This window comes from Schistocerca americana, chromosome 2 (assembly GCF_021461395.2).
Source record: "Schistocerca americana isolate TAMUIC-IGC-003095 chromosome 2, iqSchAmer2.1, whole genome shotgun sequence".
NCBI lineage: Eukaryota > Metazoa > Arthropoda > Insecta > Orthoptera > Acrididae > Schistocerca > Schistocerca americana.
The window spans coordinates 316,030,926-316,047,050 of NC_060120.1; the positions used below are offsets into that span (position 1 = coordinate 316,030,926).

At 39.4% G+C, this 16,125-nt stretch overlaps 1 protein-coding gene across 1 annotated transcript in view; it reads right to left on the reverse strand.

Annotated features, from left to right (window-relative positions):
• Positions 1-16,125, reverse strand: part of LOC124590535 (mucin-17) — a 196,566-nt gene that overhangs the window by 37,028 nt on the left and 143,413 nt on the right. The window contains exons 15-16 of the mRNA XM_047131656.1: positions 11,964-12,116; positions 5,723-5,927 (exon numbers count right to left, since the gene is read on the reverse strand). Coding sequence (XP_046987612.1) covers positions 5,723-5,927; positions 11,964-12,116 — 358 coding nt within the window. The remainder of the gene's footprint in view (positions 1-5,722; positions 5,928-11,963; positions 12,117-16,125) is intronic.

Consider the following 16,125-nt stretch of genomic DNA (forward strand, 5'->3'; position numbering starts at 1 on the left):
GCAATGTAATAAAATTGAGTAGGGATATAAAAGATGTAAAAGGAAAGAGAGGAAGGGGGAGAGCAAGTAAGAAAACAAGATTAAATAAGGAAAGGGGAAAAAAAGAAAGAACGTGAGGCTATAACTAGTATGCTTATACGAATGATAATGTATTACAACAGCCAAACGTTGCAGTTTTATAGCTTTATAAAAGAAAAGAACGAAAACATGTAATAAATACAGCAATTCATTCATGTCATACTATGGCTAATATGAAAGCCAGGTAATAATATAATTGAAGTCAAACCAGCAAAACATAAATTTGGTGTAAAACCATATTAAAGAGAGGTGACTACAAAGACTGGTAACAGTGATAAATACAACAGTCTCTTCAATTCATAAAGGTTGTTCAGAATTTTAAGAAGAAACCTATTGGCAAAGATAGAAGTGGGGGATGGGGGACGAGGAAGACTCTTAGGTAAACTCTTTGCTACAACATATAATGTTATTTCCACTTCAGGTATGCACACAGCTGCTTTACAATACATTGTCACATTATAGTATACAATGTTTTTACGGCAAACATTTGCAGGCTCTTTCACAGTACAATTGTTTATGATCCAAAGGGCTACTTCACAATACATTTCGGCAGATCGTTACATCATGTTTTTACAACTGAGCTATGTTGCACTAATGCACAATTATATTTCATGTTCAATATTCTATACAGTTTATTATGTGTAATAGTTCCGTCCTAGTGATGATTTTTGGTGATTATTTTGTGGCACAGTTATTCAATGTACGGCAGATATGTACGGCAGATATGTTTGTTCTATTTCTGCCAGACAGTTTGTGAATATGTTCCCATTTATACGTTGGGACACATGCATTGCTTAACCAAGTTTAATATATTTTGACACAGATTTCATTTACAAACGTCAGATCATTCTTAACATGTAATTAAAACAATTTCAGTAATTTTTTAAATTCTAAAAACACTCTCTGAGCAAAGATTGTATTGGCATAATGTTACCTTTTTTCAATTCAGTGTAGCACTTGAAAATGGCCAAAGGTTGAAATCAGAATTGTACAATAGAATGAACGGTATATACAGTCAAATGGCAGAACATTCATTTAAACATTTTTACATATTCATATTCAGTTCACTGGTTAAGTGCCTGACTACAAATCCAAACGTCTGGCTTTGGTTCCCAATTGGACCTAGGATTTTTTCACCCATTACTTTTTCTTTTGCTTCTGACAACAATTTATCAATGTGAAAAATACTAAGCTATACTGTGGTTTGAGGTTCACAATAAATCATATGTTCCCCCCATAAGTGGCTCAGTCAGTCATTTCAAAGTTGGAAGAAGGCAAGAGCATACCACTTCAAAGAGGTCCACACCTAGTAAAATACTGTGGTGTTAAACCTATGTTTAGTTGATGATAGCTTTTTCAATTTGATAGTGGTAACTTAAACTTCCTTCCCCCATCACTCCACAAATTGAATCACAACTTCTATGGCTTCGGAGCTTGCTGCATAAGGCATGGTGCTTTAGATTCTTCTACCCAGTGTCAGTACCTCAAAGGTGTTAACACAATTTTTTTTTTTTTTTCAGTTTAGTATTTTCATGTTCTTCCAATGACTACTGTTTAATCTGCAAGCTCTTATTCTTTAATTTTTGTCAACTCCTGGTGTCGATCTGAAATCTGTTTCTTCCACTACAACCTTCTCTATCTCCGGCTTGCTGGCTGCTCACTTTGCTACTTTTCCATCCCTCCCTCTCCTTTATTACTAATGTATCATTGTAAAATTTCCTGTTGTACTATGCTACTGTCTCCCTTCATATGGGCTCCTGGATGAAATTCAAACTCAGTTTCTGCAAAGTATCCCTTCCTACAACCCTTTACTTACTTCTTTCAGATGAAGGAATAAATTATTTACAAATCTAAAATGTGTGTGCACCTGTGTGCATCACTACTCAGTCATTCACCTATACGTATGTGGGGTTCGCATACTGGCAAGATGACAAGAGATATCTGTGCACCATATCTTGATGTGGATGACGACACATGCAACAGTACAGCTGTGGTACCAATAACATTCTTGACTATTGTTCTGGAACTGGTAAGTATGTGTGCAGCTGTATACAAGTAAGGTTCCACAGACGACATGAAGAAGTTAATAGCGCACTAAGAAATGATATTTTACACAAAACTCCCAGATATAAGTGTCTCAAATCACTTCCTACTGAAGAACTATCATAACTATGTTTTACTCATAGGCACTATAACCAAACATTTATACCCTATGTAATGCTCTGAAAATAATACGAAATGTTTCATTGGTTTACAGGCATCGAGTCGGATAATTGTGGAAGCTGCACAATACTTCAATAAGACACCTGATCATCATCTTCAGGTGCTTATTGATGTGTTGCTGCAACAGCTCGCCAATATATATGCTAACTCATTATAAAAATGCAGGCATCAAGGAATGAGGCTATAATGTCATTGTATACGAATCATAAAGCACGACAACATCCAGTGTCCCCTGCTGCAGAAACGAGCCATGGTCTTCGCATTCGTGATGCGGAGAAAGTGTGGCCCAGCACACATAGAGGCACAGTGTTGGTGCCCAGTTTAAGTGTGCAGACTCTGATTCTCCCTCTGGGTAAATTTTCACTTGCGGGGAACAAATCCTTAGTACCACTAGTGCTGGTTTCCATGCCTTGCTGAGTTGAAATCCCAAGTCTCTATTGATCAGGTTGTTACTTATACATACTTTCACTGCTTCTTTAATGATGGAGTCCCAGTACATGAAAGCAGATGGAAGGATATTTGTCTCTTCACAGTTCATGTTACGTCTACTGTCAAGAAAGTATTCAGCCACAGCAGACTTTTCTGGTTGATCCAATCAGGCATGACATCTACATTCAGCACATCTATCCTCAACAGTGTGACATGTCCAGCCAGTGTATGATTTCTCACTCTGATATGGGATTTCATACATACCTGGTCTCTCTAAACCTAGGCTGTTCTTAAAAGAATCCAGCTTAGTTTGCACTTGTGCAGGAGGGCAAAAGACACTTTCTGTTTGATGGTTCTTGAACAGCCTGCCAATCTTAAAGGGCACGCCACCAAGATACTTGTGCAGTTATCCATTTCTTCTGGCTGTTCTTGAGCTTAAGTTTCAGTGACCGCCACCCCAACTCGCGCATCATATCAGTGACACTCTCACCCCTATTGCACGATAACACGAAATGAGCTGCCCTTCTTTGCACTTTTTCGATGTCCTCCGTCAATCCTACCTGGTAAGGATCCCATACTGCACAGCAATATTCCAGCAGAGGACGGACAAGTGTAATGTCCGCTGTCTCTTTAGTGGCTTTGTCACATCTTCTAAGTGTTCTGCCAACAAAGTGCAGTTTTTGTTTTGCCTTCCCCACAATATTACCTATGTGGTCTTTCCAACTTAAGTTGTCCATAATTGTAATTCCTAGGTATTTAGTCGAATTGACAGCCCTTAGATTTGTGCGATTTATCGTATACCCAAAATTTATCGAATTTCTTTTAGTACCCATGTGGATGACCTCACACTTTTCTTTGTTTAGTGCTAATTGCCACTTTTCGCATCATATAGAAATTATCTCTATATCATTTTGTAATTGGAATTGATTGTCTGATGATTCTACTAGACGGTAAATTACAGCGTCATCTGCAAACAATCTAAGGGGGCTGCTCAGATTATCACCTAGATCACTTATATAAATCAGGAACAGTAGAGGACCTATGGCAGTACCTTGCGGAATGCCAGATATCACATCTATCACTACGTACTGTGACCTCTCTGAGGGGAAATCACAAATCCAGTCACACAGCTGAGACGATACTTCATATGCACACAATTTGATTAATAGTCGCTTGTGAGGAACGGTATCAAAAGCCTTCTGGAAACCTAGGAATATGGAATCGATCTGAGATCCTATGTGGACAGCACTCATTACTCCACGGGAATAAAGAGCTAGCTGTGTTGCACAAGAACGATATTTTCTGAATCCGTGTTGGTTATGTATCAATAAGTCATTTTCTTCGAGGTGGTTCATAATGTTTGAGTACAGTATATGCCCCAAAATCTAAGGTCAGTGATACGGGCCCGTAATTCAATGGGTTACTCCTATTTCCTTTCTTGAATATTGGTGTGATCTGTGCTACTTTTCAGTCTTTAGGAACAGATCTTTCATCAAGTGAGCGGATGTACATGATTGCTAAGAAAGGCGCTATTGTGTCTGCATACTCTGAGAGGAACCTGACTGATATAACATCTGGACCAGAAGACTTGCCTTTCTTAAGTGATTTGAGTTGTTTCACAACACCTAAGATATCTACTTTTATGTCACTCATGCTAACAGCTATTCTGGTTTTGAATTCTGGAATATTTACTTCATCCTCTTTTGCAAAGGAATTACAGAAAACTGTATTTAGTAACTCTGCTTTAGTGGCACCATCATCGGTAACATTTCGAGCGCTATCGCGCAGTGACGGTATTGACTGTTTTTTGCAACTGGTGTACTTTACATACGACCAGTATCTCTTTGGGCTTTCTACCATATTTTGAGGCAATATTTCATTGTGGAAATTATTAAAGCATCTCGCATTGATGTCCGCACTAAATTTTGAGCTTCCGTGAAACTTAGCCAGTCTTGGGGATTTTGCGTTGTTCTGAATTTGGCATGCTTTTTTCGTTGCTTCTGCAACAGTGTTCTGACATGTTTCGTGTACCACTCCACTCTGATAAACAGTTCTGGAATGTATTTCAATCTGCATGCAGTAAAGCTTGAGAACAGCCAGAAGAAACGGATAACTCCACAAGGATGGTATTTCTACCCTGTGTTGGTAGTCTGTTCTTTAAGATTGACAAAAGGTTGTTCAAGAAACATCAAATAAAATATGTCTTTCACCCTCCAGCACAAGTGCAAACAATGCTAGGTTCTCTTAAGGACAATCTAGGTCTAAGGAGACAAAAATCCCATGTCAGTGTGGGAAATCATACACTGTCCAGATATGTCACACTGGTAAGGACAGATGCTCTGAACATAGATGTTCCACCTGATTAGGTTAGCCAGAAAAGTCTGCTGTGGCTGAACACTGTCTTGACATGAGACATAGCATGAACTATGGAAAGACAAAGATCCTTTTATCTGCTTCCAGGTATTGGGACTCCATCATTAAAGAAGCATTCAAAATAGTATAAGTAAGGACCTGATCAATAGAGACATAGGATTTCAACTCAGCAAGGCATGGGAACCAGTATCAGCAGTGCTAAGGAATCGTTGGCTGAAGACAAACGAAGCCGAATCTACACAGATGGAGAATCAGAGTCTGCCCACTTAAACTGGGTGCCAACGCTTTGCCCGCGTGCATGCTAGGCCATGATTTGTGGCCGTGCTTTTCCCACCCCACGAATGTGAAGACCGTGGCTCGTTTCACTGGCAGAGGGCACTGGATATCACCATGCTCTATGATTCGCCTACAAGGACGTTATAGGCCCACCCCTGGGTGCCCACACTTTGCTAGCGAGTCAGCATATACATTGGTGAGCCATTGCAGCAACATGTCAATAAGCCCCTGAAGATGACAAGCAGCTGTCTCGTTGAAATATCGTGCAGTTTCCACAACATTATCCAACGTGACGCCCATTAGTTACTATGGCAGAAAGTCTCAAACAGCACATAATACTAACCTGCTTGTCTTTCGAGTGTCTGCCCGCGACCCCACAGAATATGCACGAATTGGTCGATCAATAGACGATGCATCATCATCTTCTGAGGGTGTGAAGTATGAGCTGACTTTCTCTAGGTGGTACTCTGAAAAGCGGAGATCGGTTGATGGTGTACCAGATGTAACGGAGCAGCTGCTGCTTGGGGACATTTCACCATGATGAAGATCTGTTTAGACAACAAAGTTAGCAGTAAGTGTAATCAGCCTCATTTTTCAAGGAATGATATTAGTGATTATTTGAAGATTAGATACAAAATTCAACTGAAATGTACATGTAAAAATTCCTATTCCAATTCCTTAAACAACATATAGCAAACGAGAGTCCCAATTATATAAAAACGTCGAGCTCATAAGGCACTACGTGAATAACAAAAACTGAAACCTCAGAATAACACATGGAAAGTAAAACATTACATAAGTACTGAGTAAAAATAAAAGCTTTACTTATAGTGCTATAGAAAACATTATTATCCATTTAACAATAAATCCTGAAGGGTTCAGAAACTTCTCAAACCAATTTCCTACGTTTTCTAATCACCACCACTTAAAAATGCTGTCTGCAAAAGACTAGTCCAAAAATGTCTAATGTAAAATTGCTCCCACTGCATTCTGTAATTCACACTGTTATTCTTTTTCCTTTGTGGTGTTGTTATGTTACAAATTGCACAATGAAACTAAGTCTAATTTAAGAAACGACACAAGAATAATCAAATTCCCTCAAAATCAGATCCTAATCATAGGATTTTCTCTCTCTTTAGACAGAGAGAGACAACTGAATTACCAAGAGACTATTCTTTTCATAAATCACTTCAAATTTATGGACAAAGGAGATTAAAAATGTTTACCATTTTTTTTACTGCTGTGTATTCTACTGACTTATTCTGTTGGTTCATTTTCCCTCATTTCAATAAGTCAAGGTCTACAGCAACCAGATACTATTTAGGTTTTCTAAATTTACCTTGATTTTATTTTAGGGGACATTTGAAGCAGCTGATGTTTCATTTCATCTGTTAATGATACTATTTAGGTTTTCTAAATTTACCTTGATTTTATTTTAGGGGACATTTGAAGCAGCTGATGTTTCATTTCATCTGTTAATGATCAACACAATAAAATTATTTTCACCATGGAAAATGAGCCAAATATCTCTTAAAAGAGAATACACAATCCCAATTACACTTGCTGAAAGAAGTAGCTGTGAACATGTGTACACTCCAGTTCGAATTCTTTTTTAAAAAAGGAAAGCAACTTGTATGCCAAAAAAGCAGTCAAAGTTAAATGTGAAACAGCAGATTTCCTTACAAAGGGAAGAAACAACAACCGACAACAACTTGTGTTGAACTACCTTGCAGATGAAATGTTTCAGATGAGGCGAGTCACTTATTCCATAAAATCAAATTAAAAGTCTCCTTTTGGCAAAATAACACAATAGTTTCTCATATTAGACTCAATACTGCTACGAAATTTCTGTTCAACCTTACAGGAGTATATAAAACAAAATATGACAGTTGTTGTACGTGGTATATTGCACATATGGGGAGAGAATTTGAAACAAGGTTCATACACCATGTCAATTCCGGTGAAAGCAACCGATCACTGTTTAGTGCCCATTTAAGAGAAAGAAAGCATGCGGAGGGGGGGGGGGGGGAAGAAGAAGAAGAAGAAGAAGATAGATTGCTTGATTGTCTATAGAAAGTAGCCAAATAATACCCTCAACAAACAAAAATAATTTAAAGAACAGAAAGTACAGTGAGAATTTTAAAATTTTCCTAGTCAAGTAATGCATAATTTATTGTTTGTTTAAGTAGAGTTTTAGTTCAACAACTGGTTGCATTATCCCAACAGTATTCCCTCACAATCTTTGAAGAATTTTGTTTGGTGTACTTCATATTTTCTGTAACTATTGCAATTCACATACATATACACACTATGGAATTTACTTAATAATGTACCCCAATACACCTCTAATGAGGGGGAATGAACATGTATATATTGTACTTGCAAATACTGTGGAGCTTCGATTTTATGTTATCTGATTTTATGTTTTTTGCGATTCTACACCATAAATTTGTAGCCCCTGTGAAAAACCCATAAGATCAATGTTAAAAATTCTCTGATTTTACATTTATTCCTAATAAGGTTTCCTCAATTCTATGTTCTTACTCAGCATTTCGCTTGACTTTGTCCTATTTTCTTCCTATTGACATTTGATGTGACTGAATGAGTTACAAGTGGCAGAAAAGCCAGATGGTTCATGCCATGGATGATGGCAGAGTTAAGGGAATATTCAGGTCACTGAGGAGGGGGGGAGGCATGAGACAGGAAATGTTGACATAATCCATGACTGCGAAATGATGATGGGTCGAGTACATTTCACACTACTTTTTGCAGGAACTGATTTAACTGTGATGTGCTGCCATTGTGAAGGCGACCAGGAACAACGCTCTCGGTTTTTTACTGCTGTAGCGCGAAGTTGATGTTTATGGATGTGTTAGTGACGGGGGAATCTCAAAGTTGTAGCAAGAACTCTTTAGGGGAATGTATTTGTGGTTACGCAACATGTGAAATATTTATGACAAGGAAGAATATGAATGTTATTGCTCACTGTTTCACTGCAGCAATATAAGCTGTCCTCTTAGGTTCCTGTCTAACCATCACTCAGAAATCGTCACATAATCGGAAATAAACAGTGAAGTATTTTTGACAAGGAACAACATGAATTTTATAGCTGCTCATTTTATTTGCAGGAATATAAGCTGTCCTCTTTGGTTCCCGCATCACCACAACTCGGAAAGCACCACATGTTTGGAAATAAAGAGGAAAATATTTATTTCATCTTTCGTTCTCTGTCCACATAGAAATGTTCAACAACACTGAATATTGCAGAACGTATTGTATTACAACCATAACAAAATTCCAGAATGTGATGACAACATTAAGTTGGAAGAGGGGGGGGGGGGGGGGAGGGGGGGGGGGGGGAGTCGCATGGAGCAAGTCGCAAACCTATAACCTCTAACTCAGCAACCATGATGTTATCCATTACACTACAGCTTATGCATCAGAATTTTGCATAGTGCATTAGTTTTTACAAAATCTCTTGAAGTCTTACATCATTGAGGCTTTATTAATTGACATTTAATGGTTGTTGTTGTTGTGGTCTTCAGTCCTGAGACTTGTTTGATGCAGCTCTCCATGCTACTCTATCCTGTGCAACCTTCTGCATCTCCCAGTACCTACTGCAACCTACATCCTTCTGAATCTGTTTAGTGTATTCATCTCTTGGTCTCCCCCTACGATTTTTACCCTCCACGCTGCCCTCCAATACTAAATTGGTGATCCCTTGATGCCTCAGAACATGTCCTACCAACCGATCCCTTCTTCTGGTCAAGTTGTGCCACAAACTCCTCTTCTCCCCAATCCTATTCAGTACCTCCTCATTAGTTATGTGATCTACCCATCTAATCTTCAGCATTCTTCTGTAGCACCACATTTCGAAAGCATGTCCTACAAACCGATCCCTTCTTCTGGTCAAGTTGTGCCAAACTAGTTATCGTCCATGTTTCACTTCCGTACATGGCTACACTCCATACAAATACTTTCAGAAATGACTTCCTGACACTTAAATCTATACTCGATGTTAACAAATTTATCTTCTTCAGAAACGCTTTCCTTGCCATTGCCAGTCTACATTTTATATCCTCTCTACATCGACCATCATCAGTTATTTTACTCCCCAAATAGCAAAACTCCTTTACTACTTTAAGTGTCTCATTTCCTAATCTAATACCCTCAACATCACCCGACTTAATTCGACTACATTCCATTATCCTCGTTTTGCTTTTGTTGATGTTCATCTTATATCCTCCCTTCAAGACACCATCTATTCCATTCAGCTGCTCTTCCAAGTCCTTTGCTGTCTCTGACAAAATTACAATGTCATCGGCGAACCTCAAAGTTTTTATTTCTTCTCCATGGATTTTAATACCTACTCCTAATTTTTCTTTTGTTTCCTTTACTGCTTGCTCAATTTACAGATTGAATAACATTGGGGAGAGGCTACAACCCTGTCTCACTCCCTTCCCAACCACTCCTTCCCTTTCATGCCCATCGACTCTTATAACTGCCATCTGGTTTCTGTACAAATTGTAAATAGCCTTTCGCTCCCTGTATTTTACCCCTGCCACCTTTAGAATTTCAAAGAGAGTATTCCAGTCAACATTGTCAAAAGCTTTCTCTAAGTCTACAAATGCTAGAAACGTAGGTTTGCCTTTCCTTAATCTTTCTTCTAAGATAAGTCGTAAGGTCAGTATTGCCTCACGTGTTCCAATATATCTACGGAATCCAAACTGATCTTCCCTGAGTTCGGCTTCTACTAGTTTTTCCATTCGTCTGTAAAGAATTTGTGTTAGTATTTTGCAGCTGTGGCTTATTAAACTGATTCAATGGTAAGTGTGACATATTTCTGATATATTTTCAATGCACCACTGCTCTGAAATGGCATACTGCGCACGTACGTCACACACTACAAAGAAAATGAATAACTGAAATGCACACAGTGCACCCTGATGTTGTTCACAAGCACTTGCAAAAGTCGATAGTCAAAACCCCACTAGTGACATTACCACAGCAAAACGTCGTGTGAATCCATGTCCACACTACCACTGGAAAAAGGTTCCTGTTGGAAACATTGTTTCCTACAGTGTTTTGCATCTGTTTCTGAGTTTGTTTCTTGTCTCTGTTTCTGTCCACACCAGCAGCAAACATTTCTCAATTCACATTGTCTGCAACATGTCTAGAGACGAGAAAAATGTAATATGTGCTGTTGCATTATTAATACGCAGAGGTTCATACAAACAAAATGAAAGATGTTGCCTCATCCCTTCTTTTTTCATTAATTTATTGTGACTTGTCACCTGAAGGCCAAAAGCATCTCTCAGTGTTTCATAGTTTTATAGAATAAGGTGTGTTTAGCAAAGAATTTCATAATTTGTTTTAAGACTACGATATTATTTTGACAGAGAGTATGCTTGGTAATGGTTGATCAAATCAGATTAGTTGTTGTATGAAATCGATTTGTTGGTTTACATACAGTCATCGTCTTTGGTGAGCGAAAACAAACTGGTTTACATACAGTCATCGTCTTTGGTGTGCGAAAACAAACTACACAACAACTGGTGGGAAAAACTTGCTCAATATGGAAACTGAATATGGAAGACAACTTTAGTTTCTATCAGACATGCTGTTAGTCTTAGTTTTTTTGCAAACGGGAGACTCATTCCAGAGCCTTGAGTATTTATTTCACATTTCAGAGCAAGTTGTGACAACCAACCTTATTTTCTTTTCTATGCAGTCTTTTGTTGGTATTCTACCAAATGTAGCAGAGTGTCTTGTTTTATTGCTGTTCTTGCACTGCTTGCTTCTATATCTAACAAGCAGCCATCAGCCTGGTGCAATGATAACAACTCAACACAATTCAGTGCTTGGCAGAGTGCTCATTGAACCACCTTCAGGTTATGTCTCTATTGTTCCACTCTCAAACAGCAGGCAGTAAAAACATTTATATCTTTCCATGTGAACTCTGATTTGTCTTATTTTATTACAATGATCATTTCTATCTATCTAGGTTGGCATCAACAAAAATATTTTTACATTTAGTGGAAAAGTTAGTTATACAAGGCTCTGTTTTAATTATTGTACCCCAGACTGCGTATCACATACGTGACACTCTCTCCAGCAGTTTGCAGTAACAAACCGAGCTGCTCTGCTTTGAACTCTTTCAATGTCCTTCCTCAATCCTATCTGGTAAAGATCTCAAAACACATAGCAATACTCCAGAAGACTATTGACATTTTTCACTCCAGACAGATACCTTGTCTAAATCGCTCTGAAATTGCTTTTGATCTTCTGATGGCTTTGCCACATGGTGAACGACAGGATCATCTATAAACAATCTAAGAGGGCTGCCCACATTGTCTCCTAAATCATTTATATCTATATAAACACTTCCGTGGTTAGTGCCAGATACCATTCCTGTTTTACTCAATGACTTTCTGTCAATTACTGTGAACTGTAACCTTTCTGACACAAAATCATGAATCCAGTAAAACCAAATTTCAGTTGAAGTTTTGTTATAAAACACAAACCAACAGCGGTTAAAATGAAGCAATCAAATCCTTTGTAGGACTTCACACCCTTGTACTTACGACTATGTGAGCTGTCCATATCAACATAACCATCATCTGTGGCAGGGCGTCCCATAGGTACATATGGATCATCAGCCACACTGCTGCCACGGCTGTGCATGCGGCTGTATGTGCCTGCACTGGCAGCTCTTGGAGTTGTCTCATTTCCCCCACCTGGAAGAAAAAGTTATAGATGTAAGTAACAATGAAGTAATGCCAAATACATCAATACATTCATATATTTTTGCATAATAAGTACTTCTTATATCAAATAGTATCACAAAAGTAATGTTTCTCCATACATAGAATGAGCTATCACGAGTAGTATCACTGAATGATGTGGAGCAGTATGGATGTCCTGATCCCTATTTTCTATCATGTCACTTCACTTCACACATATGGTTTGATGTTCCATGAAATTTCAGGCAAATTGGCAGATGTCAGTAACCTGCTGCTACAATATTTCATCGCGGAGTCATCTTGTCATCTTCAGGTGTGCACTGGGGCAATAAACTGGTGCCTCCCCCAACCCCTCCAATTTAAAAACATGCCAGTGTAGTATGTGTGAAGTACCCAGTTGTTGCAGTGCGTGTGTTAAAAGAGTGTATGAGTTTTTGCTGCAAGCCTGTGCACAGCTGAGAGTGTCATCCATGGTGAAAACTCACCTCATTTATGTCAGATCAATGATCTTCACACATTAAAATTGCAGAACTATGCTAGCTATGCAGAAAACAAAGTTTTTCTCTGACAGTATTCCATGCACAATTCAACTGGAAACCACTTTATGATGGATAAGAGCCTCAGTCATTTTTATTTCTAGTGATTCATTGATAATGAATTTTCAGAACTTGTAAGTATGGACTACAATTTTTGATGTATTGTATTTCATCGAATGGTCAGTAGAAATACAGTATTCTGTGATAGCGAATATTCTGGCTGGAGGAAGAGGGGGAGAAGATAAGTGTTTAATGTCTTGTCAACAACAAGGTCATTAAATCTGGAGCATAAGGTCAGATGAAGGAAAGTAGCTGTGCCATTTTGAAGGAAACACTCTGGAATTTGCCTTAAGCAATTTAGGGAAATTGCAGAAAACCCACATCAGGATGACCGGATGCGGGTTTGAACCATTGCCCTCCCGAACGCAAGTCCAGTTTGCTAACCACTGTGCTGACCCAGTCAGTCTGGCTGGAAGAGCCAAGCATGCCAATGGTGTATGTTCTAAACAGTGCATGCTGTTTGCCATATATACGAATTGCCAGACTCGCATGGAATCTTATAAGTGCCTGCCCTGCGCAACTCTACGTCGTCTTTGATCCCAGAAGCTCCGGGACTTTTGATGGAAGAAGAAAGATCGCTTTAACCTGATATTCTCAAAGTTTTCTGCCTACACTATGTGATCAAAAGTATCCGGACACCTGGCTGAAAATGACTTAGAAGTTCATGGCACCCTCCATCGGCAATGCTGTAATTCAATATGGTGCGCAGGCATACGTTCAATCAGGTGCTGGAGGGTTTCTTGGGGAATGGCAGCCCATTCTTCACGGAATATTGCACTGAAGAGAGGTATTGATGTCAGTTGGTGAGGCCTGGCACAAAGTCGGCGTTCCAAAACATCCCAAAGTCTTCTATAGGATTCAGGTCAGGGCTCTGTGCGGGCCTGTCCATTACTGGGATGTTATTGTCGTGTAACCACTCCGCCACAGGCCGTGCATTATGAACAGGTGCTCGATCCTGTTGACAGATGTGGTCGCTACCCCCAAACTGCTCTCCAACAGAGGGAAGCAAGAAGATGCTTAAAACATCACGTAGGCCTATGCTGCTGTGATAGTGGCACACAAAACAACATGGGGTGCAAGCCCCCCTCCATGAAAAATACAACCACACCATAACACCACCACCTCCAAATTTTACTGTTGGCACAACACATGCTGGCAGATGACATCACCAGGCATTCGCCATACCCACACCTTGCCATCAGACTGCCACATTGTGTAGGATGGTTTGTCAGTCCACACAATGTTTTCCCACTGTTCAATCATCCAATGTTTACACTCGTTACACCAAGTAAAGTGTCATTTGGCATTTACCGGTGTGATGTATGGCTTATGAGCAGCTGCTCAACCGTGAAATCCAAATTTTCTCAACTTCCACTTAACTGTTGTAGGACTTGCAGTGGATTCTGATGCAGTTTGGAATTCCTGTGTGATGGTCTGGATAAATGTCTGCCTATTAAACATTACAACCCTCTTCAACTGTTGACGGTCTCTGTCAGTCAACAGACAAGGTCAGCCTGTATACTTTTGTGCTGTATGTGTCCCTTCACATTTCCACTTCACTATCACATCGGAAACAGTGGACCTAGGGATGTTTAGGAGTGTGGAAATCTCACGTACACACATGTGACACAAGTAACACCCAATCACCTGACCACGTTCAAAGTCCTAGAGTTCCACCGAGCGCCCCATTCTGCTCTCTTACAATGTCTAATGACTACTGAGGCCGCTGATATGAAGTACCTGACAGTAGGTGGCAGCACAATGCACCTAATATTAAACACGTATGTTTTTGGGGGTGTCCAGATACTTTTGATCACACAGTGTATTTTCATGGAAATATTTATAATACAAGACAGGTAGCTGTCATCTTGAAGGCCTCAGCCTCATTCTTGTTCTGCTGTTCATATGTCTGCAGAGCTCTCCAAATCTATTGAGATAAATATCCATTTTGCCAGAAACCAGTTGGATGTGTTCTAATTCTGCTTCCAGGTTTTTGGCATCCAAGGTGAAATGGACTCAGTGGATCAAAGTCTACATAATGCCAATTGTTTGTGTCAGATTGTGGCAAATAATTGCCTTTAAATACAGGTCTGTAAGAGTGAGCTTCCAAAATATCGAATGTCCATGTGTACTGTTGCTTGTCTGTCACATTAAAACAGCAAGTAACCATCTTTCTGCATCCCTATAGCAAATTTTATGTTTATATGTAAGGAGTTCAGATGTTCCAGGAACTCTCAGACTGTCCAAACCATCAGGACAAGTTATAAAAACATCATCAATGTATTGCCAAAACACTGTTATTTCTGAAACTGCTTAGTCAAGTGTTTGTTTCTTAAAATCTTCCATGAAAGGGTTGGTCATCAAGGAAAGTAAAGGACTTCCATGGCAACACTGTCAGATTATTCATAAATCTGTTGTTAAATAGTGAGGAGAGAGTGCTCAAACAATGCTGTTATGTCAGTTCCAAACGTGTTGCTGATAAGATGATTCCACCAGAGGCACATTTGTAAAATAGGGAGACAACATCAAAACTGAAAAATAACTCACTGTTTTTCTGCATAACTGCCAATGAGCACCAATGACGACTTGCAGAACTGATGAGCAAGGCGCATGTTACACCTGCAGCACCAGCCAATCACGTGGATTCAGTGTAGTAATCCATGTGGCTTTATAACTCGCAACCTAGCAAGTCAGCAGCAGTTCATCGAGTGCTCAGCAGAGTTCATCACCAGCAGAGCCAAAAGTTTGGATTACCCAGCAGAGCCAAAAGTTTGGACTACATTGACAACAAGCAGTTTATATTTGGCAGATGTGAGTCTGTCTTCACCAGTTCTCGGCCAGAGCACATGTGGTACCAGGCCAGAGCTCACATTAGCAACAGTCAGACAAGAGCTGCCACTGGCCACGAATCTGCAGCCCACAAGTAAACGCCTATGAGGACAGGGACTACCACAGCTTGAGCAGCAACATGGTGCTCATTTTGTCTCTGGATTGTTGTTTACTTCTGGAACTGACTGTTTAGTTACGGAACTTAGTTCTCAGCCTGGGGCGATTCATTGATGTTACATCTGAAATGAATGTACATTTATGTGAGTGTTGGAATTAAATCAATGTTCATGTACTTGTTCTAATTATTTGTCTGTTGTGGTGCTGCTGAACGTATATAACAGGTAGACAACAGGAAGTCGAAGTTCCATTGTTTTTCTTATCACATGGTTAGTAGTGTCCTTATTGATCTTGCAATATGTTGAATTCATATAATAAAATATTGATATTATTAACATAAGCCTCCTGTGGCACAAGAACAGTGGACTTACCTTTATCCACTTTGAGTACTATGATTCAACACGCCCATACCACCTCACATACTGATAACCTGCAAATAAAATTGGAATACCTCCAAACTG